Source organism: Colletotrichum chrysophilum (genome assembly GCF_026319265.1).
Source record: "Colletotrichum chrysophilum strain AFK26 chromosome Unknown scaffold_16, whole genome shotgun sequence".
NCBI lineage: Eukaryota > Fungi > Ascomycota > Sordariomycetes > Glomerellales > Glomerellaceae > Colletotrichum > Colletotrichum chrysophilum.
This window is the reverse complement of record NW_026517303.1, coordinates 403,509-431,234: the sequence shown is the minus strand read 5'-3', so window position 1 is coordinate 431,234 and position 27,726 is coordinate 403,509. Positions and strand designations below refer to the sequence as shown.

General features: G+C 56.1%; 7 protein-coding genes across 7 annotated transcripts; 3 read left to right on the top strand and 4 right to left on the bottom strand.

The window, feature by feature from the left end:
* Window positions 1-673: 673 nt before the first annotated feature.
* On the bottom strand, window positions 674-3,743 carry COL26b_003067 (uncharacterized protein; the record flags this gene model as incomplete). The annotated part of the gene is made up of 7 exons (XM_053175972.1): window positions 674-992; window positions 1,360-2,192; window positions 2,242-2,305; window positions 2,361-2,693; window positions 2,744-3,058; window positions 3,112-3,448; window positions 3,566-3,743. 7 exons carry the CDS (start codon window positions 3,741-3,743, stop codon window positions 674-676), a joined length of 2,379 nt encoding a protein of 792 aa, XP_053040139.1.
* A 1,813-nt stretch (window positions 3,744-5,556) lies between these two features.
* EMP7 (Enolase) lies at window positions 5,557-7,082 on the bottom strand (the record flags this gene model as incomplete). The annotated part of the gene is made up of 4 exons (XM_053175971.1): window positions 5,557-6,352; window positions 6,418-6,560; window positions 6,611-6,864; window positions 6,959-7,082. 4 exons carry the CDS (start codon window positions 7,080-7,082, stop codon window positions 5,557-5,559), a joined length of 1,317 nt encoding a protein of 438 aa, XP_053040138.1.
* A 3,141-nt stretch (window positions 7,083-10,223) lies between these two features.
* COL26b_003065 (uncharacterized protein) lies at window positions 10,224-12,894 on the top strand (the record flags this gene model as incomplete). The annotated part of the gene is made up of 2 exons (XM_053175970.1): window positions 10,224-12,383; window positions 12,436-12,894. 2 exons carry the CDS (start codon window positions 10,224-10,226, stop codon window positions 12,892-12,894), a joined length of 2,619 nt encoding a protein of 872 aa, XP_053040137.1.
* A 455-nt stretch (window positions 12,895-13,349) lies between these two features.
* On the top strand, window positions 13,350-14,366 carry COL26b_003064 (uncharacterized protein; the record flags this gene model as incomplete). Its single annotated transcript, XM_053175969.1, has 2 exons — window positions 13,350-14,054; window positions 14,157-14,366. The coding sequence occupies 2 exons, from the start codon at window positions 13,350-13,352 to the stop codon at window positions 14,364-14,366; spliced, it is 915 nt and encodes a 304-aa protein (XP_053040136.1).
* Window positions 14,367-14,504: 138 nt separating this feature from the next.
* Window positions 14,505-15,243, bottom strand: COL26b_003063 (uncharacterized protein; the record flags this gene model as incomplete). The annotated part of the gene is made up of 2 exons (XM_053175968.1): window positions 14,505-14,651; window positions 14,707-15,243. The coding sequence occupies 2 exons, from the start codon at window positions 15,241-15,243 to the stop codon at window positions 14,505-14,507; spliced, it is 684 nt and encodes a 227-aa protein (XP_053040135.1).
* Window positions 15,244-16,155: 912 nt separating this feature from the next.
* FYU1 (putative UTP--glucose-1-phosphate uridylyltransferase) lies at window positions 16,156-18,368 on the bottom strand (the record flags this gene model as incomplete). The annotated part of the gene is made up of 4 exons (XM_053175967.1): window positions 16,156-17,446; window positions 17,505-17,581; window positions 17,642-17,737; window positions 18,249-18,368. The coding sequence occupies 4 exons, from the start codon at window positions 18,366-18,368 to the stop codon at window positions 16,156-16,158; spliced, it is 1,584 nt and encodes a 527-aa protein (XP_053040134.1).
* A 6,934-nt stretch (window positions 18,369-25,302) lies between these two features.
* Window positions 25,303-26,787, top strand: COL26b_003061 (uncharacterized protein; the record flags this gene model as incomplete). The annotated part of the gene is made up of 1 exon (XM_053175966.1): window positions 25,303-26,787. One exon carries the CDS (start codon window positions 25,303-25,305, stop codon window positions 26,785-26,787), a length of 1,485 nt encoding a protein of 494 aa, XP_053040133.1.
* Window positions 26,788-27,726: the final 939 nt, after the last annotated feature.

The window sequence follows — 27,726 nt, the reverse complement described above, 5'->3', positions numbered from 1 at the left end:
GAGCAGAGAAGAAAAGGGGGATGGATACTGCTGTGATTGAGTTCAGACGGTTCTTTTCGTTCTCCCCCGCACGATGCAAAAAGACAGCGCGGGGTGAATCGGGGAAAAGCTACAGCGTGTGGGGGAGAAGAGTTCGGGCGGTGAACCCCAGCTGCGGTCCACTAAGGTATTAGGTAGTTTACGCAGTGGATGAGGTAGTACCTCGGGTGCTGCGGACATGGCTTCCCAGTGTGTCTGTTTACGTAGCATTGCTCGCAGCGGTCTGCTGTCCAAGTCCTTGGGAATGTAGATCACCAGTTCAGCCTGCAATCTTACTCAAGTAGAAATGTTAATTTCATGACTCGGGATGTGCAAAGCTGTGAATCTGGACGGGATCATGCCGCTTGTTCGGCGCTCCTCGACCCCCCCCTCGGTCTAGCTCCTCCGATAGACTGGGTCCGCAAGAACCCCAACTGGCCCCAGTATCAACGCCGTCTACTGCATACTGCGTCCCTTATCCCTTGCCAACCCGGATAATGTAAACCTCTCCATCTGTTAAAGTCGCCAGACGTCGTCATCGGATCTTGGCCCTGCTCAATTACCCGTCAGCTCGCAAAATTCGGCCCCAGCCGCCATCCTCTTTCCTTACCTCCATGCTCTCTGTCCCTGCCCGCAACCCTCGGTTTCGGCCTCCTCACATGATGGCGCAGGCGCATTCGATGCCTGCATCCTGCTTGTTGGGACCCGTGCCAAATTTGATGCCGTTGGTAATCTTCTTAATCATCCGAATCTGGTTGCGGTCGTAGAGTCCGAGGAGGTCATGTTTGGGGCACGGCCGCAGGTTGGCGAGCTGCATTCGCAGAGGCTTTTTCGCGATGCCACTTCCGAACTGGCCGCATGTCGTGTAGCCCATTCCGGGTCCGCAGGAGACTGCAATCTCACCCCAGATGCACTTGCACTCGACGTGCTTGTAGATGAAAACTTCGCACATTCTTCTTGCGTAGGTTCGCTGTCTAGGAACGTGGTGCATCAGCCTGGGTAGGTGGGTTTTTCAAGGTTGCGCTTGGTTTGGATACAAAGTGCCCCGTCAGCTATATGAGCGAGGTGAGAAAGGTCTAGCTACACCGTGGCAGTGAATGGCAGGAGCCGATCTTGAAGCCTCCTCCAGCCTTTCCGGACGAATCGCCGCAACTGAGTGACTTTTTAGCTCTAACTTGGAAGCACAAGATATACGCAGCCGTGCACATGATGTCATATGGAATAAATGTTTCACGAAGTTGCGGTTATTTCCTACTCATTCTGACAATACAACTGCTCCCACGGAAGGTTGGTCGGTGCCAGAGCACCCCAACAGCCGGGTGCTTCCAGAGCCCAGCTTACTGAGGTGACTGGGTCAATGAGGCATCCATATCACGGAGAGTGCTGCTCTCCCCGGTGCCAAAGTTCTTATCCGAGTAGTCATCAGATCCCACCATGCGTGTCAACAGACTCTCGATTCTGGATGTCGTCTGCTCCAGCGCCTCCAACCTGCTGTTAACGTCGTGCATGTCTTCGCTGCCCGTGAAGGATCCTCGCAGCTTCGACGAGACCCCTGGAAACATCGAGTCTCTCCTAAGAGGCGACTTTTTGCGCATCGTGTCATTCGTGATCGTCCTCGTGAATTGGCGTCGGATCATGTGGTGCGTAAAGTCGTCGTCCACAGCGATTTCCTCTTCCACGGAGTCGGGGGGCGGCAGGTCAAACACGGCTCTTATGTCGCGATGGGCCGTTATGCGCCACTTCTCCCAGAACCATTGCTTGACCCTGGGGTACAGTGTCAAGGCCCCGCCGCCCTTGGTCTTCTCCGGCGGCGGGGGAGGCCACAAGATTCGGCGTTCTGCCACAGCGATGATGAGTAGCAGCGGGAGGTTGACCAGTCTGACGCTCGCTACGTGTATCTTATGAAACCATCGCGGGCCGAGGACGAATTTCAACGGAAGCAGAAGAAATACGGCCAAGATGTTGAAAGGAGGCTGGTAGGCGAAAATAGCATCGCCCTTCACTCCCTCCAACGTTAACACAGCTTTCCGAAACTGAATTTCTGCTGTTGCGTTCTTGACGATTGTGCTGAAGGTGTTGGAAAGCATCGATACGAGAATCGTGAGGAAGAGAGTGTTTCCCAAAAACGCAAATGCTACCATCAAGACTGGACCCAACAGGGGGTGAAAGTCGGCCTATGTCGTGAGTCAATCGATGTGGTCCGGAGCACGTCAGTAAACTTACCGATCGCGATATGCCGGTGCCGTCGAGCCCGAACCAGATCCACAACATCCACTTGCCAATCAGACTACCCCGAGTATGTCAGTATGCATATTGATACAGCGTTGGTCAGGCTGGCTTACACAGGAGCATGCTCGCCTTCTCCAGGCGGGCCCTCGCCGAGCCATAGAAGTGACAGGAGAAAGCCTCCAAAACACCAAGCTGATAAGAATGTCAAGAGAACAAAGTCCGACATCATGGAGCGTAGAGAAAGGAAGACAAGGTTGTCTGAAAGCAGGTTAAAAGCAAGCCGCGGCACTAGAACGGGGGCACCCATGGCTAGCACGTCGAGCGCCTGTTGCTTCGGCACCAGCTCGCCAGTACGGCCGCCATGGATACGAAGAACCGCATATATGGCGTAAAGACCGATGAAGCCCACGTCGAGGAAGGACCACAAGTTTTGGGTGTAAACGTGCCTGTCTGAAAGTCAGCAACAACATTCTGTTCCCATGGGTCGTCCACGCACCATCCGTGTTCCAAGATGGTCGCGAATTGGTCAAGAGACCATCCAAATGCAAAGACGGCGAAGCACCCCTCCAAAAGAGTGAAATGTTCGGGATTGCGCTCAGCCATTACAGAAAGGTAGAGGGCGAGCAGAACCATAAACTGGAAGACCTCGAGAATGTTTCTTGTGCGAGGCACCAGCAGCCGATATTGGTCGAGCAGAGGCCCCTCTCGTGGATTGTACAGCGAGATAGGCTTCAGCTTGTAATGATCTGGAATGATGTCCATGAAGCTGGAAGGGGTGTAGACGATCCGGCCTTCGTAGATGGCATCGACGCTTGGGGGACGGATTAGACTCTTTCAAGGCCCGACGAGCAAAAGAATACTCACACTTTCTGACAAGGGGTGGCGCTGAGGAAGTGTTTACTCTCAGTCAAGATAGCAATTTCCAGCGATGGCAGCATGCGATTGTAAGACCGATAAGTCTCAGTCGAGGCTGCCTCGCGAATCCCAGCCGGAGCATTCTGAAAGGGTTCGAATCCGGCGACCAAAATGTGCGATAGCAAGACGAGACCCTCTGGGCCGTCATTGTCCTCGCTGAAGCGTCTCAAGATACGCGTTGCCACGAGCTCACACAGCGTTGCACGACTGTAGTTGACATTTTGACGGCTGTTGAGGTGTGACTGCTCATGGAGAAACTGAGCGCGGTTGACAAGCAAGCAATAAACTGATGTCGAAACAAGTTAGCCAAGTCAAGGAAGGAAAGTGATGGCAGCCAAGGTGTGCCTTTCATCCCCTGAGAGGCATGTGAAGATGGCACGCGGAGACATCGAGCTGGACTCACCTATGGATATGTCATCAAGCTCGTAGAGTTTGTCAACTAGCGGACGGACAACGGCAATGTTGATTCTCACGTCACGGAGCTGCTCCAAGCTGAGGTAGTCCTCAACAATGGATATGATGTCTCTCCTGATGCGGTGGATATTGGTGTACACAGGCAGATGATTGTGAGGGTTGGTCATGCAGCCATAGAGCGGTACTTGAAACTGAGAAGCATGACTAGGGCGGTTCCGTTGCAGAAGCGGCCGTTCTTCCGGAAGCTGAAGACGCGTCCGGCGGCCACGGTCGGACATAGTAGTTTCTCGCTGATATGTGAACCCGGCGGCGAGGGTATGGTAGGCAAGGCGAGAATGCTCGGGGAACGGGATGTAACGCGCCTAGCCAGGGGTGCGGTGCAGCAAAGATATGCGTACGTAATGGTTGAAGCAAAGGATGTTTGACAGGTGAGGCCGGCGAGGACGGCGAGAAAACCAAGTCGGCCAGTCGCTTGGTCAGAGACACCGGACCGGGCCGGACCCAGGAGGTGGTAGACACTGAGTGGCAAGCAGAAGAAACCCCCACGCGGGTCGGCCGCAGTCCGAACGGTGTGGCTCGGGCTCCGAGATGGCTAGGTAACGAAGGGGTTTATGTCTGGCAAGGCATTCAGCAACGCAAGTGTTTCTGTCCGACAGTCTGGACTCTGCAGCAAGGGGACGATACGGTTGACGTTGCTGGTCGGCGGAGAACAATGTTGATATAGATGGAGGATGGAAGGATAGACGTGGGTACGCTTCGGCAGGACAGGGGGCGTCTCGTCTCCACGACCCCAGCGGGACGCTAAGAGATAGCACGCCTGCGTTTTTATTTGAATGCAAGCGCACGCTCGCGCGGGAGCCCGACAAGGTGGTCTGGGGTAGGCGATATGTCAGGCCAGGCGAGGTGAGGTAAAGACCAACAACGTAGGGAAGACTCTGTGCTTTGCATTCGTCAAGGGAAGGGAATGGATGAGCCTCAGACCTTGGCGCGAGGGAATGAGGAGTAAAGATGTCATGTGTTTGACGGCCCGAAGTCAATTGAAGACTTGTAGGTTGGCTGATCTTCGCAGGGAACCTAAGAATAAGAACGCTTGGAACATTTTATCTCTCTCATCGTCTGGTCTGGAGTTTCATGAATGACGACAAGCGCTCAGCGCAATGCCACGCCACGCGAACCCCTGTCAAGTCCGGACTGTCTCGTCCTTTCCATACTAGGCGTGCACCAGTTGCGGCCCAGCAGTGCGGTCTTGTGCTTTTGCCAAGGATTTTCTTTACTGCGGTACGTATTCCGTCCCCCCTCTCGACGATACAAGGTAACCGAACCGGCATTGGCTGACACTCCACGATACGAATGCCAATGCCAACTTTTCGTCCTGGCAATTCAAGGCCACACGGCCTAAGAGGATGTCTGCCGCAACTTTCTCGCTGCGACATGGCTCACCTTGCACCACACAGCCTGAAGCTCGACTTGCTGGTCCACAAGCTGAGTTGGCGGCTGCCCTGTGCTCCATCTCATCCTCTGTCGTGCTCCACTGCAGTACATGCTAGCTGGAAAGGGACGATCGAGATTAGAGCGCTGTATTACCTAAGGCGACCTTAACCTGCCCATACCAAAGGACCGCCGATGCTGAAGCGCCGCATACTGCGCCTATCTTGCGGTGAGCGACTGGCGGGGTTGCCCGACTTCACGTGTTGCCAGCTTGCCGCTCTCCATGGACATCCCCTGGCCAGATGCGGAGGCGACGTTGTCTTGCACATCGACAATTTTGCATTGCTTGATTGGGGAAATTGTACTTTTAGCATTCAAGTTAGGTAGGTACGGTAAGCTACGAGTTTCATCATCGGTGCTCCCATCCATCCCTCGCGTCTTTCTTTCAGCGCCAGGCATGTCTCATCAATTTTTATCCCATCCCCCAAGGCATATTGAATGAAGGAATTAGGTTTCGGTTTTGGTATTCATGTCAGGAAAAACTGACCCAGCTTACAGCTGGACAGCCTTGCGGAAGTTGGTACCGGCGTAGACGGCGTTGCTGCCAAGCTCCTCCTCGATGCGGAGGATCTGGTTGAGCTTGGCAAGACGCTCGGAACGGGCAGGCGCACCGGTCTTGATCTGGCCAGCGCGGATACCGACGACGATGTCGGAGATGGTGACATCCTCAGTCTCACCGGAACGGTGAGAAACCATGACACCCCAGCCGTCGGCGTAGGAGTCCTTGGCGGCCTGGATGGACTCGGTCAGGGTTCCGATCTGGTTGACCTTGAGCAGGAGAGCGTTGGCGGACTTGAGCTCAATGGCCTTCTTGATGCGGAGGGGGTTGGTGACGGTCAAGTCATCACCGACAATCTGGATGTCCTGGGTCTTGTAGAAGTAGCTCCAGGCCTCCCAGTCGTCCTCGGCGAAGGGGTCCTCAATGCTGACGATGGGGTACTTCTTGCAGAGGTCCGAGTACAAAGCCGCGAGCTCCTCGTAGGTGATCCACTTGGTAGGGTCGCTCTCGGGGTTCTTGAAGTCCAGGTCGTACTTCTTGGCGTCCTCCTTGTAGAACTCAGAGGAGGCAACGTCCATGGCAATGTTCATCTTGCCAGTGTAGCCAGCCTTCTCAATGGCATCGGTGATGAGGTCAAGAGCCTCCTGGGCAGTCTGGATATCGGGGGCAACACCACCCTCGTCGCCGACGTTGCCGGCGGACTGGCCGTACTTCTTCTTGGCCAGGCTCTTGAGCTGCTGGTAAACCTCGGCACCCTGGCGCATGGCCTCGGAGAAGGAGGGAGCGTCACTGGGCAGTACATGTCAGCCGGAGATCACATCCTCGCCTGTTCAGAGCTCTCAAGTCAAACTTACGAGGGGACGATCATGAACTCCTGGAAGGCCAGACGGCCACCAGCGTGGGAGCCTCCGTTGAGGACGTTCATGAAGGGAACGGGCAGGACGAAAGGCTTCTTGGTTCCGGCCAGGTCGGAGACATGGGCGTACAGAGGGACACCCTAGAGACGGTCAGACGAGGCAAAGCACACGATATTATGACGAGACCAACCTTCTCAGCAGCACCAGCCTTGGCAACAGCCAGGGAGACACCGAGGATGGCGTTGGCGCCGAGTTTGGTCTTGTTGGGGGTTCCGTCGAGGTCGATGAGGAACTTGTCGACCTTGGTCTGGTCCTTGACATCAAGGTTCTCCTTGATCAGGGCGGGGGCAATGATGCTGTTGACGTTGTCAACGGCCTTGGTGACACCCTTGCCACCCCACTTGGTCTTGTCACCATCGCGGAGCTCGCAAGCCTCGTGCTGGCCTGTTTAATGGATACCATCAGCCTTTGATCACTTCCATCTCTTCTTGGGGTATGATGAACCGGGGGAGGGAAAACGGCGGGGACGACGACGTACCAGTGGAAGCACCGGAAGGGACGATGGCACGGTGAAGGCCGGTCTCGGTGACGACGTCAACCTCGACGGTGGGGTTGCCACGAGAGTCGTAGACGTAGCGAGCGTGGATCTTGGTGATGGCCATGGTGATAATATGTGTAGTGTGTGATTCCTAGCGGAAGGAGAGGAGAGATGTTAGTCGATAGTTTGGGGGGAGGAGAAGGCTTTATATTGCAGGGAGCAGGAAAAAGACAAGTGGGTGAGTCAACAAATGGCAATGATAGGACCGATTCGGGGAAATTGCTAAGCTTGCGAGTGCTCCTTGACCGGACAAAACAATTGCCTCAGGGTGGGATGGCATGGTGGGGTGATTTTCTCGCAAGCTTCACGGCCAACGGCATACAGCTTTGACATGGCGGGGCAGCTGGTTTGATAGAGGGGGCTTGGACGTGGATGGAACACGACTTACTTGGGTGATTTTAGGATGAAGAAGCCGCGAACTGTACCTCAGCAATTGAGTTGGTGTGCAAAAATGAGGCTGCAGTGATGGAGGAGAGGGATGGTTGTGCCAAAGCAGTCGAGGGGAAGGGGACGAAGGTGGCAGAGGAGTGTTCAGTGTTTTGGAGGGGTCTTTCCCTTCCCACCCCACCTTGCCTACCTAAGGTGAGGTGAGCCCAGAGCGTGTAGGTATTCCCTGTCCAGCCCAGCCCCGGTCAGGTCAGGGTGCAGTCCATCCGGTAGGTAGAAAGGTAGGTACTGTAGGTACCTGCAAAGAGGTATCATGCCTTACCTACCTGAGGTACACCACCTCCTCAGCCCGGGGCTGCATTGTTGCTCGCACCTTCTTTTTGGTGGGTATCTCGACATCGTCCAATTGCTCGTTGGCAGCCGGACCCTAGAGAAGGCGGGGCATCGGCCCTGTTAAAGCGCTACATGGGTCTGGAGCTCCAAACAGGCCAAGAACGACCACAAAACAGCTTCGTTTCATGGTACCATTCTTAGCACCACCACCCAGCAAACACGACGACTGCCACGGCTTCTTTGGTGAGGGCCGCTCCTCAACAAACCGCGCATTAGAAATTGCTGCCCTGCCAATGCGACCAGACACGTTTCCGCTGTTGTCTCTCGCCATTGGGTCCTCATCTATTTTCGTCCCCAGCCACAGATCCAGCTTCAAAATCTCGCTTCACCCGTGCGCCTCCATGTCAAAAATCCTCGGTCCCGAACAGTGGCAGAAAGCTTTTGCCATTGGGTGTCTTGTCGATTGACACCTTTATGTCAGAACCATCGTCTGATTGGCCGCCCACACCAACGTCGTCTGCACAACGGCTTTGCAACCGTCCATTGTCGGGTGTCCAGTGGGCTCAATCTGGGCCTGATGCGTAAAAGCGCGTCTTCGACAATCTCCAGGTCCCGATTCCCGATCTTCAAGACGTCTTTTCCCCGGACCCCGGTCCAACGACGAGATGCTCATTGGCAATTCCCATCAGTGAATGGTCGTTTTACTCCACAAAACGCCTGGGACGCGCTGGCCGCCATGGATTATCCCGAGGATGTTGCTCGGAATAGCCAGGTGCTAATGCGGTTCTTCCCGATCATGGATCCCGACCCCGTCACCCCGTCCGGTAATGCCGGGGTAAGACATCTGTAGGCAAGTCATAGTATGGGAATTGGTACTTTTGACCTCTTTCTTTGAAGCCCAAGTGGGATGACGTTTGTTTTCTGTCCCGGGGAAGTGGTCCTTGGCGTGGGGAGTGGACGTCAGTCGTGTTTCCTCTTGGACTAACACCACCAACATGACTTCCTTTACCCGCGACTCGGCCGTCCTTTCGACCGAGCCGAAACTGATAGACAAAAACACACAGCATAAATGCGTTTGCATCTGCGAACATCCTTACAATCTACAGTTCAGTATTTGAACGCTGGCCCCGTTCTTTAGGGTCCGCCAATGCTGCATTCATACGCACTGGTTGTCCTGTGGATGCACGATATCTGGGGAACACCTCTCAGCTGAACCGGGATGGTGGCTATCCAGCCTAGATTTCCTGTCTTTGGACCGAATCACCGGCAGAAATTCGTCCATCTCCCAGATGTACCACTGTCTGATAAAATGGTGTGACCGAGATTCTCCGGACTCACAGCCTACCCAGCCCATCTGCAAGCCCCGATTCCAACCATGTCGCAACGCCTTTTGCCGGCGCACAATGGTCACAACTGTACAAACACAGCCCAACACAAACACTGCTTGCATGATACTTTCAGGCATGGACATGCAAAGTATCGTTGCTTCGGGCAGCCATCCAAAGTTAGCACGCGCACGCCTAGCACCGCTGGCTCAACGCGCAGAAGTGGTCACTAGCATTGGTCGTAGAATGCCTGGTGCACTCGTTTCCGGCATGCCCACTGGGACAGAGGCAAAGTTAATGATACTTTTGGGGGCCTCCAGGTTGTGAAGGTGGGCAGCGGAGTTACTCGCTGGACACCAATTCTTCAAGTGTTTGGTTGTCTGGTAAATGTTTATCCTTGTGGATGTTTTCCCACGCCAATGGCCGCACGTGGTCATTTCCTGGATTTCGCCCGGGCGACTTTCCGAACGGCGCCGTGGGTTCGGACATGGAAAACGTCACGGGAGGACCAGGGCAGAATCCGGGAGGATGGACGCTCGGAACGGCTGTGGGCCGGATCGGGTGGACGCGGCTTGGCGTGGAGCTCGGGCGGAGCAGAGAGCAGCACGGGTCGGTCACCTGAGGCAGAAGGTGGGGAGTCTTGGATTTGCGCATCCGGGCGAGCAGCGCGGCCTGCATCGGCGCATCCCCATGGCTGAGACTGGAGCCTCTGGAAGCTTTCTATCCCCCTTCCCCTCTCTGGAATTGGACCCCGCGTTACATGTACCTTCCTTAGACGTGCATAGCTTACCTTACCTCAGGTAGCTGGGTGCCCGAACTGACCGCTTTCGTTCTTTTGTTGCTCTGGCCCCCGCCCCCTCCTTCATGGCTTTCCGTTTCGTAACCAAACGTACGGTCGATTTGACATCACGCATCACATCGACCAGACGGCCACTTGCGCGCATGTGGGTTCTCCAGCTGGATTGCTCACCGGCAGCATACACCGCAGCAGGTATTCATTGGCTAACAACGAGCGATACAGACCATACCAGCTGAGAACATATAGTGCATTCTCAGCGCAACAAACCTCCACCTCCCGAGCTACCCCTCCCAAACGAAACGTTCGACTCCAAAATCCCCAGCGCCTCGCCGCCACACGACACTGCTCATTCAAACGAAATATGCGCAGGCACGGAGAAGCTGCCGGCGCAGGCACGCTGAACTACCCCAGGGAGCAGCTGCCCACCAACGTCGTCCCGCGCCACTATGATCTAACCCTCGAGCCCAACTTTGAGACGCTCAAATTCGACGGTCACGTCAAGATCGACTTTGACGTTGCCGAAGACTCAAACACCGTGTCCCTGAATACTCTCGACATTGAAGTCAAGCATGCCGCCCTGTCTCTGTCGGCCGAAGGCCAGCAAAAGAGCCTCAGTGACCCGGTCATCACCTACGACGAGCCCAAGCAGACCCACACCTTCGAGTTCAAGGACCGTCTCACAAAGGGCGCCAAGGGTACTCTCGAAATCAAGTTCGTTGGTGAACTGAACGACAAGATGGCTGGCTTCTACCGCTCATACTACCCCAAGCCTGACGGCTCCAAGGGCATTCTAGCTACCAGTCAGATGGAACCTACCGATGCTCGTCGGGCATTCCCCTGCTTTGACGAACCTGCGCTCAAGGCAGAGTTTACCGTCACCCTTGTTGCCGACAAGAGCCTGACGTGCCTGTCCAACATGGACGTTGCCGAAGAGAAGGAGCTGCCCGCGGGAAAGAAGGCCGTTCGCTTCAACAAGTCCCCCGTCATGTCGACCTACCTCGTTGCCTTCATCGTCGGAGAACTCAACTACATTGAGAACAATGACTTCCGGGTGCCTCTTCGAGTCTACGCGCCTCCCTCCGAGGATATTGAGCGAGGACGCTACGCGCTGGAGATTGGTGTCAAGGCTTTGGAGTTTTACGAGAAGGCGTTCGGTCTCCCCTACCCCTTGCCGAAACTCGACCAAGTTGCCATTCCCGACTTTGCCGCTGGAGCCATGGAAAACTGGGGTCTCGTTACCTACCGTACTGTCGAGGTCCTTTTCGATGACAAGACGAGCGGTGCCGCAGCCAAAGAGCGTGTCTCAACCGTCATCACCCATGAGATTGCTCACCAGTGGTTCGGAAATATTGTATCTCCCGATTGGTGGCACGCTTTGTGGCTGAACGAGGGATTCGCCGAGTTTGCATCTCGCTACTCTCTGAACGCGTTCTTCCCTGAGTGGAAGCTCAAGGAGTCTTTCGTCAGGGAGGATCTTCAAGCGGCCCTTGGCCTCGATGGCCTCAGGAGCAGCCACCCCATCGAAGTTCCCGTCCACAAGGCCGAGGAGATTAATGAAATCTTTGACAGCATCAGCTACGCCAAGGGCTCCTGCGTCGTTCACATGATTTCAGCCTTCCTGGGCGAGGATGTCTTCATGGAGGGCGTCCGTAAGTATCTCAAGCGACACGCGTGGGGAAATGCCACGACAAACGACCTGTGGCAAGCTCTCAGTGAAGCCAGCGGCAAGGATGTCGGTTCCATCATGAACATCTGGACCCAGAATGTTGGTTACCCTGTCGTTTCCGTTACCGAGACGGGCAACTCGATCAGCGTGGAGCAGCACCGTTTCCTAACTACCGGAGATGTCAAGCCCGAGGAGGACAAGGTCCTCTATCCCATTTCTCTCAATGTCCGCACCAAGGGCGGTGTTGACAAGGACTTGATGCTCACGACCCGCGACGCCAAATTCGAGGTCGCGGACGCCGACTTCTTCAAGATTAACGCCGACTCCACCGGATTCTACCGTACAAAGTACGGCATTGACAGACTCGAGAAGCTTGGCAATGCTGCTGAGCTTCTCTCCGTCCAAGACAGAGTTGGCATCGTGGCTGACACCAGTGCGCTGGCTACTTCGGGTTACCAGAAGACGTCTTCTTGCCTGGGTCTGTTCAAGGCTCTGAGCAACGCCGGCGAGGCAGAGTACCTGGTTTGGGACCAGATTCTCACTCGCCTTGGGTCCATCAAGATGGCATGGATCGAGGATGAGGAGGTTGTCGACAAGTTGACCGAGTTCCAGCGCAACATTGTCAGCGGCATGGCCCACAAGCTAGGCTGGAAGTTTTCCAGCGCTGACGGCCACGTCGAGCAACAGTACAAGGCCCTCATATTTGGTGCGGCCGGTATGGCCGGCGACGAGAAGGTTCTTGCCGCGGCGCGGGAGATGTTTGAGAAGTTTGCGGCTGGAGACAGGACCGCCATTCACCCGAACATCAGAAGCTCCGCGTTCTCCATCGTGCTGAAGTATGGTGGCGAGAAGGAGGTGAGGTTCTGGTCCTTTTCTTGCGATTCATCAACTGACCAAAATGCTGTAGTACGATGCCGTACTCAAGTACTACGAGACCGCTGAGACGAGCGACGAACGCAACAGCGCCCTGCGCACGTTGGGACAGGCTCGTGACCCTAAGCTCAGACAACGTACTTTGGATATGCTGCTGAGCGGCAAGATCCGCGACCAAGATGTGTACATCCCCATCGGCAGCCTGCGGTCTAGCAAGAGTGGCATCGAGGCTCTGTTCGACTGGATGCAGACGAGGTGGGACGAGATCTACACCAAGTTCCCTGCCCAGTCTTCCATGATCGGTAGTATCGTTAGCTACTGCACCAGTGGCCTCACAAAGCAAGAGCAGCTGGACCAAGTCGACAAGTTCTTTGCCGCAAAGGACAAGAAGGGTTACGTTCGAGCGCTGTCGCAGTCTACCGATTCCATCAAGGCCAAGATTGCATGGACCGCCCGTGACACGGAGGATTTGCGCAAGTTCTTGGGTATCTAGGGTTGAAGACGCCGTGCTATGAGCGGTTTGAGTGTTATAAAGGTCATGCCGCACAGCTGTTCAGAGACAGCCAAATAACCAAAATAATGAATTCGTGTAATTGTTTGGATTCCCAGCCGTGCGACCCAATTGCTCGATGCCTAGTAGGGACACGAACAGTGCAGCCCTGGTCGTAGTTGCTCACTGTCCAATCTCGAGCAGAGAGCGCTGTAGTCATGATGTTCTTCACCGTTGTGGACTACACTCAACCAAAACCCAAGGTCGGCGGTGGGCCCCATACAGGCTTTGCGTCAGAGGGGCTTGTACCCAGTGCGCAAGACACAAATCTCTGGTGTGCACCAAATGACTCCCTCTCACAGACATCCATTCGTCACAACACTCGTCAACCTGGTTGAATACTCGGAGCGGCCGCTGTCAGATTCGCTGCAGGACCGTCCAACTGCTTCATTCCCACCATGGCAGCCCCTCGCCTAGCTTCCTCGTGGCAAGTCCGCGCCGAGGCCGGCGAGCCCTTCGCCGTGATCCGCGTCCGCGACCTGCAGGGCACCATCCAGGCCGGGACCGACGCCTGGGGCCGCGAGAACAAGTCGCAGCCGGTCCGCGTGTCGGCGGAGCTGTCCATGGCTAGCCCTTTTGACGCCGCGTCCTCCTCGGACCGTGTCAGCGACGACACAGTGCATTACGGCTTGCTCGCCAAGGCCATCCTCTCTAGTCTTGGGGGTATCAACAAGAAGGTACAATCAGCCGGCAAGCCCTCACATATTCGCCTCCGGGACGCAGTTGGTCAGATCTGGGCCGATCTGACCGGCCTCTCTCTCGATGGACAGTGTGTCCCTGCCGAGGAGGGAAGCGTTGGTTTCTTGCGGGATAGGCTCTCGCTGGTTCGGTTCATGAACCTGAACGTCACGATGCCCAAGGCGTCTCTCCTCGGGAGCGCTGTTAGTCTGTCAGCGTCCGCCGTCTTCAGTCCCCAAGGGGGCCCGTCACCGGTCGATGTACGCAGCTCTTGCCTTCGCCTTCACGATCTGCGGGTGCCCACTCTTATTGGTGTAAACGACAATGAGAGACTCGCAAGGCAGATTCTTGCGGCGGACGTGGAGATTGAGCAGTTTGACGTGTCCGAAGACGTGTACGTCGGCATTGAGTCTATTGTTGTAAAGGTCAGTCTATCTCTTCTCTCTTGTATTTCTAATCCCTGGTCGTTTTAAACATTCTCCTATGCCCGTCTACAGAATGATAGCCTAACATTATCCGGGGCAAAGACGCTATCAGACTCGTCCTTTGAGACTCTCGAGGCCCTTGGCCCCGCCATCACACAGAGCATCCGCAAGAATATCAAAGGCGTTGCCGCGTCCTCTGCCTCGCAGGCACCGGGCTGGGTTATCAAAGTGGTGATGGAAAAGCCGACGGCCATTACAATGGCCGAGGCCTCGCGCGTCGAGTACAGAGAGCTCGTCAGTGCCCGCGCATAGCAAAACGAACCTTTCCCCACCGAGATCTTTGTTCCCTCGTTTTGTGCTCTCTGAACGTAATAATGCTGAAAATGACGGCGATACCGTGTTTGCTCGCCGCCGTTGCGGATCGTGAACCTTGCTCTAATGCCCATCTCCTCACCATGCACGAAACTTTTCGCACTGCGGAACATCTCCGTTGGTGATGTCCTTGATGAATTCGGCATCCGGGTCGAAGAGCATAACGTGGAAATGCTCGACCGCATGGACGGACTTGAGACTTCTCCAATTCTTGAACCAGATGACCTGATAAAGTGATTAGCCATCCGAGACTCACCCGGGCCACATACGAAGCACTCACCGAATCAGGCTTCGTCCTCGACCGGAAGGTCCTGTCCACGTAGGCCTCAATCTCACCCCTCGCCACCTCGGTCAAATCACCCGTCGCCAGATCCTCTTCCAGCTCGAACTTGGTCCAGACAACGAGGTGCACAATCCGTTCGTCAATGCCGTACGGCCAATCATTCACCAAAATTTTCAGATCCTCGTCGAGCTCAAACGGCTTCCCCTGGGACACCAACGGCTCCTCCCACCCCAGACGGCGCCTCAGCACGAAGTTCATGACGCTGCCGTGTTCTTGGATCAGCTGGTGGATGAAGAGCCGGTACCGGCGCAGCTCCGAGGGCACCCGCTGGAACAGGTCCAGCCGGTTCGTGGCGACGAAGCGCCGCACGGTCTCCCACGACTGCGGGACGTACTCGGCGTCCGGCGTGCTGAGGATCCCCACGTCCTTGGCGGAGAGATTGCGGAGGCCCTCTGGGCACTCTTCGGTCCGGTGCTCCGGCGGCACATTGACCTGCCAGTACGGCAGGGCCGGCGACTTGTAGAGGCTACCCATTTCTCGTTCGCTACTGGTTCGCGGGTGTTGCGGAGAGAGAGGATCGATTGGGCTGGGGCTAGTGTGCAGACGAGGTGGAGTTGACAAGGTAGAGAGGGATTTGGTGTGTTCTCGAGCATAAAAGAGATCCCGAGTTAAGAAGGGGGACCAATAGGTCGGTGTCCTCCTGGTTGCAGGGTGATCCACGGTTGTCAAAGAATGGAAGAGACGGCGAATGAAGGTCTCACACCCAGCATTAGCCGGTGGGACTTGATCAGGTCTTTGTTCGAGGCTTAATATATCATCCAGTCTCCCCCCCCCCCCCGTCGGCGAATCCGGACCAAAACTTACAAGTTAGAACAGGGCCTCTTCTCAACACAAAAACGCATGAGATTGTAAATGCTGCGGCGCGGAAACCGGCAGACCCCCCAAGTCATGCAATATTACCCGCCTTCGCAGGTCCGGGACAGGGACCCGTCATGCAGTCGCGCGCGTCCTCGTTCCTTTTCCCGTCCCTCACCGCTAGTCGGCGCCGATTGATATGGACTGCAAGCCAGGTAGGCCAAAGGCCAGCCTCCACCCGGAGACGGTCGGTCGCAATCCGGCTGGTGCACGGCTGGCAGCAGTCGCTAACCTTCCTGGACATCATTGCCGTGTCAGTCGTATTCGCATCACACCTCACGCGTTCACATCACATACAGCCTACATGGCCCGAAAGAAATTCCGTCAAGAGCATGAACACGCAGTGCTGCCTATTAAAATGCTATCAAATTCATACTACTACTGCCTCGGGCATGCAGGTGTGCCGCCTTTTTGGGGAACGTTTTTATTTCTATTATCCCATCGCGTTTTCAGAATGTCATCCAAGATGCTTACCGCGCATCGTGACCTCTGCTGTAAAATGCTCAAAATACACAAACCCGCCAGAGCCATTTAGTGCTCAAGCAGACGCAAGCTACCCTGGACAACCACGTTCTCGAGGATGGATCCAGGAGGGATGTCGATGGTGCTGCCCTCTGTAGCGACGATGATGACAGTGCCCTTGAGCGTCACACCGCGGCCGAGGTTGACGGCACCGGTGATGGTCAGGTGGTCCAGCTCGATGATCTTGGGGATGGACGGGATGTGCTTGGCGAAGTCAGAGACCTTCTTGAAGTCGCTGCCCAGCTTGATGAGAGGGGCGTCGCCGAAGCGGCTGGAGCTCATCTGAAGCTGGCCATGCTTGACGGTGTAGAGGTCAGACTTGACGAGCATCAGGTCGGAGGAGGTCTTGACGGGCAAGAAGCGGCGACGGGGAACGTTGACACCGTGCGCGTTCTTAAAGTGACGGATGGCAGCTCCGACGGCGGTCTCCAGCTGGATGATGGAGATGTCGGACTCGCCCTTCTTGTCGCCGGGGATGGTCTTGCCATTGGGGATGATCTCCATCTCAAGCTCATCGTTCTCAACGACGCGCTTGATGGCCTTCAGGTTGAGCCAGATGTTGTTGGTGTTGAAGTACTTGAACTTCTTGATAGACTTGAACTCGTTGACGTGCTCCTTGGGGACCTGGGCGATCTCAAGGAGACGGACAGAGCCCTCGTAGTCGATGATGGTACCACCCTTGACGTCGGCCTTGGTCTTGTTGGTCAACTCCATGATGTACTCGGCCTCGGTCTCGACCATGTGCTGGAGGACGCGGAGATCGACGACGGCGCCCAGGTTGTCGACGTTGGAAAGGAAGACAATCTCGATGCCACGCTCGATGAGCTTGTCGAGAATGCCAGAGTTGTACAGAGACTCGAAAACGTCACCGTGACCAGGGGGGTACCAGTCGCTGATGGCGGAGTCGTACGTCTTGGGGACGGGGAGGAGCGAGTCCTTGAGGATTCTGGGGTATCTTGATTGGTTGAAGGTGAGGATGTCGACGTTGTGGCCCTCGTACTTCTTGATGATGGCAGCAGTGTCGTCATTGGTGTTGAACGAGTTCATGAGGATGAAGGGAACGTTGACGCCGTAAGTGCGGTTGAGGTACTCGATCTGGCGGACGGACAGGTCCAGGAAGGACATGCCGTCACGAACCTCAATGACGGACTTGGGGCCGACGCAACCCATGGAGGTACCGAGACCACCGTTGAGCTTGAGGACGGCAAGCTTGTTGAGGAACTGAACGGACTCGGAGTTGGCGAGGTCCTCGTAGTCAACAACCTGGCCCTGAGCGGGGGGAGCAATGCGGTCCCAGTCACTGCATATCGTTCGTTAGCCTGCTCGATGCTTGTCCTTCTTTTCCGCTGTAGACCTACACGGCGTTGCCCTTGGCCTTGTCGTTCAAGTAGCGACGGAAGAGGGCGAAGAAGTTGTCCATCTCGGTCTCGAAGAGCTGCGGCAGGGGTCAGCATTGGGCGTTTCTTGTACAGGCGCTTCAATTATGAGTACTGACCTTCTTCTGCTCGGGGTCGGTGACCGTCTCGGAGAGGGTGGTGAGAGCATTGCGCATCTGGGCAGCGGCGACGCTGGTGGAAGTGTTCTCGAAAGCCTTGGAGGGATATCGTCAGTCTTCCATTGGCAAGTAGGTTTTGGGTATAATTGCGGCCCCTGTTGGGTGGGGCTCCATGAAGCTGTCGTCAAGTGATCTGCGGCGGGGCCAGTGTGCGATTACGGCCAGCTTGTTGTTTTCCCCTGAGACGCCATGAAGTCTGTTGCGAGCCGAGCCGACCCAACCCAAGCGCGTTTTGCATCGTCCTTCAGATCGCTAGAATCCATCAGAGAGCAAAACCACGCCCTGCGGCTTGTTTCGCTATGCCACTGGCTTGAAAGGCCTTTGCAAGATGCACTGCTCATACTAGAGACAGGCGGACCAGAGGCACAGAAGTGATTAGCAATGGCGCGAGCAGAGTGACACAAAGCAGCCAGTAGCTACTCGTGCTCACATTGCACAATTCGTTTCATGGCGTCCTCGTGAGAGAAGCAGAACCCCATCGTCACACTTCAATTGGCACTGCCCGGGGCCGCGTGAGAAGATGGGAGGAGCAGAGAGCAGTATATACCATGTGAGACCTCGTCTTGCCGTGGTGGCGGGAGGTGAACTCGGCGTCATCAGCCTTGCCCTGGCCTCCAAGAGGAGACTTCAGGTGAGTAGGCAGGGCGCTCTTGATCGCTTGAGCCATTGCGGGCGAGTGTTTGGGTGTTTCGCGGTGAATGAGGTTGGACTGGGGAGAAAGAGTGTCAGTAAACGCGACCGGGCTGTGAAAGAGCTCGAAGAGAAGATTCTGGCGGGCTCTCGGGGAGGGGGCGGGGGGGTGTAAAAGGCAGAATATTGTGGAAGGAGGGGAAAAAACAGGATGGGAAATCGCAGACGGCGGGGTAGAGCCTACGGTGACAGGGAATTGGCCGTGGGATGGATGGGGAGAAAAAGGGCTGGGACTAGGAGCTCAAAGGTATCTGTGTAGCCTGACGTAATTCTCGAGCTTCTCCATGTGACGAGGAGCAAGAATTTCGGTAGAGGCACAATCGAGCAGGTACAGTGAAGCTTGGGGAAGGCGGGAGGAGGTGATATGGCGGAGGAAGGGGGCGATGTGAGGTGCTTCTCGCCATGGGACGAACGCGAGAGCAACCTTGGCTTTCGGTTGGAGTAGGAGACGGGCAGATCAGCGGTGACAATAGTGACGGCGGTTGTACAGGTAGCAGCAGCAGCAGCAGCCAGCAGACGAAGACGGACCCAACTTACTTACAGTAGCAACGACGGCAACGGCAACGACAACAAACAAAGAGCGAGTGTGGATGGTTGAATTGGATGCAGAGAGAGGAAAAAGGAGAGATCCCAAGGGCCAGAGATGGATGAGGTGGACGGGGATTTCCCTTTATGTAGCGGTGATATCACTGTGGGAACCCAGTTCGCATTTGCCAATTTTCATTTTATCTCGTTCCCCCCGGGAGCCAGGAGTCTGGAGGGGACGGGACATACGCTGCACATTCTCATCCATTCACCCACCCACCGCAGCTTCGGGGAGGGGACCTGGAGGGGAGGGGAGCCCTCGGAGCCAGGAGCCCAAGGGGAGCCGGACAAGAATTGGGGGGGAGGGGCCGCAGTGTTCCATGCAGGACGCTGGACCTGGACGCACCCAACACTGGACCTCCACCATCTGCACCTGCACCTGAACAGCTGGCCTGGGCTGGCCTGGTCCCGGTGTCTGGGCTGCCACCTCCATCAACGGAACTCGACGAGAGGAAAGCTTGGTTATGATTTTGCACCAAAATGTCCACCTCTTCGTATTCATCGTCTCCATTTCATGCGAGAATACAGAGCACCTACCGTCCAACTCGACTGCTCGACCGACGACCGCGTCCAGGTACCTGGAGCTAGAGGAGAGAGAAAAAAAATTACCTGACGCATGCCCTTGAGCCCATTCCAGTCCATCTTGTTGCAACCCTCCGATGAGCTGGCCTGGGCTGGCCACCGCCTTCTCGACGACCCCTGTGGCGTTCCAGACTAGCGACGCCCAATGGAGGGAAGGCGGCGGCAGCTGCAGCTTACGCGGGAAGAGAAAAAAAATGACAACGATGATGACGGCGGCGAAAGCAAGAAAAGTCCCGAGATACGACCCGGAAGCTGATATTTATCTACGCATGTCTACGAACATCGAACATCAACCACCGACCACCAGCTGGCCCTGAGCCCAGCCCGGTGCGTGGTCGCAAGATGCAGATCCTGAAGGATGCGGATATCTGCCGCACGTCAAAACTGTCATGTCAACTCTCAACTCAACTTGGACCGCAGAACGACCTCCCCTGCTCAATGCGGCAAGGCCAGCTTCAACTCGGGGCGAGACATTCGGATGCCATGCCATGCCAAAAAGTCTGAGCACATTTCTGTGTCTCGGCCACGACACGAAGCTTCCTCGAACCTCTCTCCAGCAACCAACAACAACATCATGCAGGGACAGCTCTCTCTCCCCCCCCCCCTCCCTTCCCCGACGCATCGCGGCTGCGGGAGCCGTCCAAGACCTTCAGACAGACAGCCGCTCACTAAGGCACCACAGAACAGCCATGCGTGCACTAAAAAAAGGTACCAATATCCATCGTCTGCGGAGCCGGGCAGTCTTCTCGCTACATTGACTCTCCGCTACGCTAATCATGATTGGGATCCTGAAATACCACAACCCCCACCACCCAACATCCCCGCCGCCTGTGAGATGAGCTGTCGAACAGAACACCCGCCACAGAATGAACACCTTGCCTGGTACCCATTCGCTCACCTACTTTACCTCTGAGCACTTACGACTCTATTTGACTTCACCGCGCCTTTGCGCGCATGCCCCAAGGCCTTCCAGTCCCACTCGCCCGGAGTGCACCGCCATTTCACATCTGCAAGCAGCAAACCGTCCGGACATCTATGCTTTCGGTACGCCTTCGTCGCACCTGAAAGAAAGTTGGCTGCGTTGTCCGCCCGCCCGTACGTCGGACTCGCCAACGACGACACGCTCATCGGCTATAAAATCTCGCCACCACCCTGAACTCTCCGACGTCGCTGAATTGATCGCGTCAAAAAAGGCTCAACCAGCGGCTGAAAATGCGTGTGCAATTTTGCCGTCTTCTCAACGCCATGAGATGGCTGCAACCATCACCTCTGCTAACACCATCGAGATCGGCGGCAACGAGTTGTCTTCCAATGGCAATGGCCTGCCCAGATCCCACCGGGCCTCTTCGGAATGTTTCCCGAACGCTCGCGCTTCGCGATCCCCGATATACGGGACAACGTGACAGGTAACAGGTTTCTTGTAAGTTACCGCTGTGAACCGCCGCCCCCTGAGTACCGGCATCTGCGCCCCGGGCGGGCCAATTCCCACTTGGTCTCGTTTGGGTCGGCTCTCAGCCAGGAGAGTCGACGGGTCCCCGGTGAAATCCCTCCCGTCTGGTCCCGTCTGGTCGGGAGTTTGATTACCTATTGCTTCGTGGTGGGGGAACTTTGGGGCCTTTGGAGTCAGTCCAAGGCAAAGAAGACAACCTCTGCAACTGCAGCTTCGAACACGATCGTTCCATCTGGCTCGGCTCGAAGGCCAGGGGAACAAGGTAGCACCGGGCTTCGCCGGCCAGCACCGGGCTTGGATCACCTCCGATCTTGGTTTTTGCCCACCACTTCAGCCCCGGGAGCCAAGCCCACCGCCGTCCGTCCAACGCCAACACTATTCGTACCGGTGCCACCACCATCACGCTGGACCCCTGCCGCCGCCCGTCCAGAAGTGTTCCATAGTGCAATTTGCCCTCTCGACGCCATTGTCAATAATGGCCGTCTCTCCTGGTCTTCCCGACGGGCCTCGACTTGTCTGTCCACCTGCTGAACCCTCAAATGGGGCAACTGGCAATCTGCTTCAGGTCGACCTCAATTTTCCCGGTGCAGGGGTGGGCAAAGGAAACGAAACACAATTGGCGAAATGTCATCGAAAGCCCCCCTGGAAAAGCAACGAAAATAGTTTATGCTGCACCTGAACCCCCAAATTCGCACCTCTAAAGGTGACCTATGCAGTGTGATTGGGAACAGACCACCATCAAATGAGGCTCCCTCATGCGTCCCACGTGGGGGCAGCCCAGCTGTCCTGCTTTGAGCTTGTGTACACACGGCCAAAGGATCGTCCTGGTGGTTGGGCTGAAGTTCCAGGGGCTGCGGCGCTTGAGAAGGTCTGCCATTCTCGGCGACGAATCAGCACTCTGCAAGGCAACATCACTGCGATTACACTTGTTTATCACGATGAAGATGAACAGGGTATTTGGTTTTCTTTCTTTCTTTTTTTTTGCTTATCGTATTTGTCTCGCTGTTTCGCTAGGCTGCTTCGTGGCTCACTCGTCAAAAAAACATGCATGTATCCGTACCATAACGCCGAATAGCCATCCACCACCGGCCGACACCCTCTCAGTTCGGCCTCCAAGGGGTATAATCACTCTTGAGCTGCAGCCTTGCCCGACGCAGCCAGTCTCATTTCTTCTTCTGCAGCTTTTCCTTCTCCATATTCTCCGAGCACACGGGGCAGAACCATGTCCCATTAGGCTCGCTCTTAAGGCCGACGCATGACCAGTGGAACCACTCATAAGGGCAATCCTCATTGTCGCACGCCACCATGTCGCCAAAGCTGACATTTTGACACGTGCAGTACTTTTTGTCGTCGCCGGCCTCGTCATCTTCGGCGTCGAGCATGCTGTCGTCCCCGTCCCCGTCTTTGCCGTTACGCGCTGGTGTACCGCTTGCCCGGTCGGCCCTGCTACGGTCGCCGTCATCGCCACTACCACTCTCGGCATCCGACAACTCGCTGTCTGCTGTCGACGCCGGAGAGTTGCGGCTCCCTGCCTTCTTCACGCGGGACAACGACGACTTGTTGCCATTGGCAATGCTGCCCTTTTTGCGGTTTGCGGCGCCAGGTGTTCCTTTCCTGATGCCAGACACGCTGGCAGCCTTGGTTGATGACGACCGCGGCCCGGCGCTACCAGCCCGCACAGCACCGCCAGGGCCCGGGTTCGTGGCTCCTTTCGGAGTGCCCGGGCCGAGGGAGGAATGCCTCGCCAGCCCGCTCGAGGTCGCCGGCAAGCTGCCCAGTCCGGAGTTGGACCGCGGGCCCCTCTTAGGCGCGCCGCTTCCTGGTCCTGCCGAGCTTTCTCTTGCCTGGCGATTCATTATCATGCTGGCGGCAGCCGGTGTCGCGGGCGCCGAGGAGGCGTGTTGCTGCGATATTGTGTTGCGAACCTGCGGGTTGCCGACGCGCACGGTAGCGGGGCTCGACGAGTTGACGATCGGGTTCAACGGGGTCGCGGTAATGGCCCCGGCCAAGTGGCTCGCCGGGTTGACGGCCCTGGCGGACGGAGCTGAATGGTTTGCCGCGCTTGGGCGTAGCAGCGACGGACACTCGTCTGGATCGGTGAACCCAGGCTCGCTTCGATCGTAGAGCATCTTGATGTGCTGGTCCAGGTTCCGCAGATGCTTGTCCATGATGAGCTGCAACTTCTGGGTCAGGGCGATCTTCTCGGTGGCCAGCTGGTCGGCGCGCATGTAGTTCTCGCGCATCTGTGTCCTCATGCCGTCCTCGCGAGGATTCGTCTCGTGGCTCCCGTTCGCCTTGATCCATTTCTGTATCTTCCCATCGCGGTCCTCGATCAGCTTGACGCAGTCGCCGTACTGACGGTCCTTGTCGGCGATCTCATCTTGCAAGAACCGGATCTCCTCGGGGAGGTTCTGGACGCGGTTGATCCAGTCGTCGAGGATGATGGCCGGGTCAAGAGCCTCGGCTGCCGGCATCCTCTTGACGAAGTCGATGGACAGGTCGTCTCTAGGCATCTTGAGTCAACGATGCGCTCTAAGTATGCAGAAGCTGACGTAGGCAACAGAGCGAGGCAACAAAACGGCGGAGGCGGCGATGATATGCTTGGACAAGGGCGCAGGGGAGGGCGGCGGCAGGTGGTGGGATGAGCGCGCAGTGGAGGTGCTCGCCAAGCGAGGCAGCGGCGAGTATTACGACGGCCGGAAGCAGGCAATGTGGAGGGCAACGACTGAAGGAAGGTAAAGAGTGCTGAGACCGTCGTGACCCAAGGCCATCAGAAGAAGGAAGAAAGGAGATAAGATAGATAGGCAGGGCAGGTGCGGAGTAGAAGTAGAGCAAAGGCCCAACAGTAAGGTAGGCAAGTGGGAATAGTGGCACGCAGTATGACGGTGATGGCGCGGCAGCAGATCGGGGACCGTCGTGTGGGCTGACCGGCGGAGGTTCAGGGCCGCGGTCGACGAACCACAGACTACGGGCCGCGATCACGATGTGCGTGCTCTCAGTATACCGCAGTTGAAGACAGTGTGAAGGGAGGGAGGATAGCAAGAATCGCGCTGCCAGGAGCGTCGACGACAACGGAGTGCTTAATGACTGGCTTGGCTCACCTGGTTGAGGTTGGACCGACGGGCAGTCGACGGAGGCTCCAGACCAAATCCAGATCACACGCAAGGCAAGGCAAGGCAAAGGCAAGGCGGAGCGAGGCGAGTCGCGGCGACGGTCGGGCCCTGCCTGTGATCCCGGAATGTTTTTATTAAATAGTACGTCCCTGCTGGGAAAGCGACGTGAATTTTTTTCGACGCGCGAGGGTGGGGTTGGAAGAGGCTGGAATCACGTTTGTGGTTCCAGTTGCGGGTGTGTGGTGTGGTGCGGTGGCAGCTCTGGGTTTCTGTGAGGGAAATCGGCTGGTGCGTGTCGCGTTGGGTTCGGCGGCGGGCAAGTTTGCGAACTCGTTTCTCCCATCCAGTCCAGTCCAGGGCACTGAGCCAGTAAGCTGAGACGGGACGAGACTGGCGGAGACGGGAGTTTTAGCCTCCGACTGCCAGGCCACCTTTGGGCTCTGGCACGGAGCCTGTGGACATGTTCCACTGGGCATTGCAGGTTTTTAGCGGGTCCGCGGTGGTGCCTTTGAAGGCACGTACCTCATTGAATGGGCAAGAGCCTACATCCTATTCTTGCTAAGTTGCCATGTGCAAATACACACAGCAGGCTGCGTACTCTGTTTGTAGGTACTGTTATGTGGCATGCAAAAATCATGAGAGGAAAACTCGCACCTTGGGTATCCGGAAGGAACCAGAAACCTCGAGATTGAGCCACACTGAGGCTGGTGCCCAAAAGCAGCTAGCCTCTCTGGGTAGAGTGTGTCCAACCACGAACTTTGGTGGTCCCTGCACGCCACCAGCCACTACGACTCGACCTTGGTGCCCTCCGGCTGGGCTCGAGCTGCCTTAGTGGCCAGTAGCGGCTTCGTCCCAAACGCCTGTCACATCTCATCCAATCGAACCTGCACTCATCCAGCCTTTCGACGAAATCTCCCATTCGCATCGCAATCAACAACAACGACACCACGGAATTATAGCATAGCTTTTTCGACACATGCGTTTTCTCAGAGAATCACGCACATCTCAGACAAGACATTACCCGGATCTCCCACGGCGCAACCTCCCCACCCTGTCAATTTGTCATCTCCATCGCCTTCACACCAGGGTCAGCCAGTCTTGAGCATTGCGAAGCATCACAGCCAACACCAGGGCCCAATATCGGGAGCCTCGGCGGTATAGCCGTCACCTTCACCTTCATCATGGACGCAAACGCCTACAGATTTCGTGCACCGAAGCCTAATTATCTTCCCCATCGGGCCGACAAAGACGACATTGTCGAGGAGTACACACCTCTGGGCAAGGCCAGCGAGCTCGATGAAGCCAGGTATCTCAACAAATGCAAGCGCACCGCTCTCGAATCGGGCATCACCCGCCCCAAGGGATACACCGTCTCTTTCCACTGCAACCCCGAGATGGAGAAGCATCACTTTGGGCAGACCCATCCCATGAAGCCATGGCGCCTCACCCTATCAAAAAGTCTCATCTACTCCTACGGCATGTCCTTCGCCATGGACAACTACATTGCCCGCGCCGCTACTTACGAAGAGCTTAACGATTTCCACTCCGACGACTATCTGGACTTTCTGGGCACCGTCCTCCCTGAGCCTGTCCCGCGGGATGTTGATAACGCCAACCCCGATCTCAAGTTCAACCTCGGCGGCTCCGACTGTCCCCTCTTCGAGGGTCTGTACGACTACTGCTCCATGTCAGCAGGCGGCTCCCTCGATGCCGCGCGGAAGATTTGTGCCCAGCAGTCTGACATTGCCGTTTCCTGGGGAGGCGGTCTTCACCATGCAAAGAAAGCCGAGGCCTCTGGCTTCTGCTACATCAATGACATCGTCCTCGCTATTCTGCAGCTGCTACGCTGCTATCCCCGCGTTCTCTATATTGACATTGACGTTCACCACGGAGACGGCGTCGAGGAGGCTTTCTACTCCACCGACCGTGTCATGACGGTCTCGTTTCACAAATACGACCCTCTCAACTTCTTCCCCGGCACCGGCGGTCTGGACGACAACGGGCCGAAGAATGAGCACAACCCAGGTGCCCACCATGCCATCAATGTGCCCCTCAACGACGGAATCACAGATGAGCAGTACAAGTGGCTCTTTGAGAATGTTATCGGCCAGTGCATGGAAAAGTTCCGACCAAGCGCCATCGCTCTGCAATGCGGTGCCGACTCTCTCGCCGGTGATCGTCTGGGTCGCTTCAACCTGCAGGTGCAAGGACACGGCGCCTGTGTCGAGTTCTGCAAAAAGTTCAATGTACCCATGATCCTCTTTGGAGGTGGCGGATACACGCCAAGAAACGTGGCCCGCGCGTGGGCCTTTGAGACGAGTATCGCCATCGACTGCCAGGACAAGATCGATCCCATCATTCCGACGCACGCCCCTTGGAGAGAGCAGTTCAGATATGAGGAGCTTTTCCCGACCCTCGAGCAAATCTTGGGCGAGCCGCGCGCGAACCGCAACCCGCAAAAGCGACTGAACGACCTCGTTCAGCATGTGACGGAGCAGCTGAGGTTTGTCCAGGCAGCTCCGAGCGTGCAGTATCAGGTTATCCCGCCCGATCTGGGCGGTCTTAGGGAAGACGTCGAGGAAAAACTCAAGGAGGAAAGGGAGGCCGAGAACGACAGCATCAGAAAAGCACGCGAAGAGGCCGTCGGTTCAGCCATGGAGTATTAAATAACCACAGGCAGTGCTATGCTTGAGGTTATTGGGACTTCGCGTAGCCCATGCCGGCGTTGGGGGCGTTTTATGATACCGTAAAGAGTTGTCTCTCGCAACGAAATATACCATTTTGTTCAAAATGACCATCTCTTTCTTTCTGCCTCTCTAGCCCAGCCACGTTCATTTGTGGGGTTTGCGAGACTGAAAATCTCCAACTCTACGTGCAATATCTGCGAAGAGCGATTCCATATCGACCCCATAAGGCGCGGTGTTGAGCAATAACTGTGCTTCGGAATTCGATTTATTACGTTACGGCCAATGCAAGGGGTGGGAGCACTTTTGCGGTGTAACGTGCCAAAAGCCGGCGTCTCATTCGATCTTATTTGGCTGCCTAGAGCGACGCATCCACCGCCGAACACGATCGGAAAACAAGTCCAGCTGCCGCCCCATCTCCAGCCAAAGTTGAACGCGGAGACGCACGAATTGCCCAATCACACCGCACCTCTCAATGAGCACTTAAGCTTAATCCCAGCTCCGTCATGCGATGGGCCTGCAACGGGGCACCAATATTGGGTTGGACAAGAGAATTTTGTTCGGGAAGGATCCTGGTCGTAGCCCATTTCTTACTCCCCCGGATACGATGGCCTACATGCGGCTTAGTCCATGCTTGGAGTGACATCGCCGCAACCTCGAGCCGCACGGCATGTCCGCCCTCATGGCATTTATCAGATGGCACATTGGCAAGAAAAGCATGGCTGTCTGCCGGCGGGCCTGTTGTTTTACCTTTGAGCGGTCACATTGAGAGACGATTGAGTATCCCGCCCGGCCAAAGACCCAAGACTGTGACGGCGAAGGATTCTGTGGCGCGGTCTGACCAGAATCGTCAACTCGTTTATTGTCTCAGGGGGGCATGTTACTCTTCTGCCTGATTTGACCCATCCACTCCAATTGCAT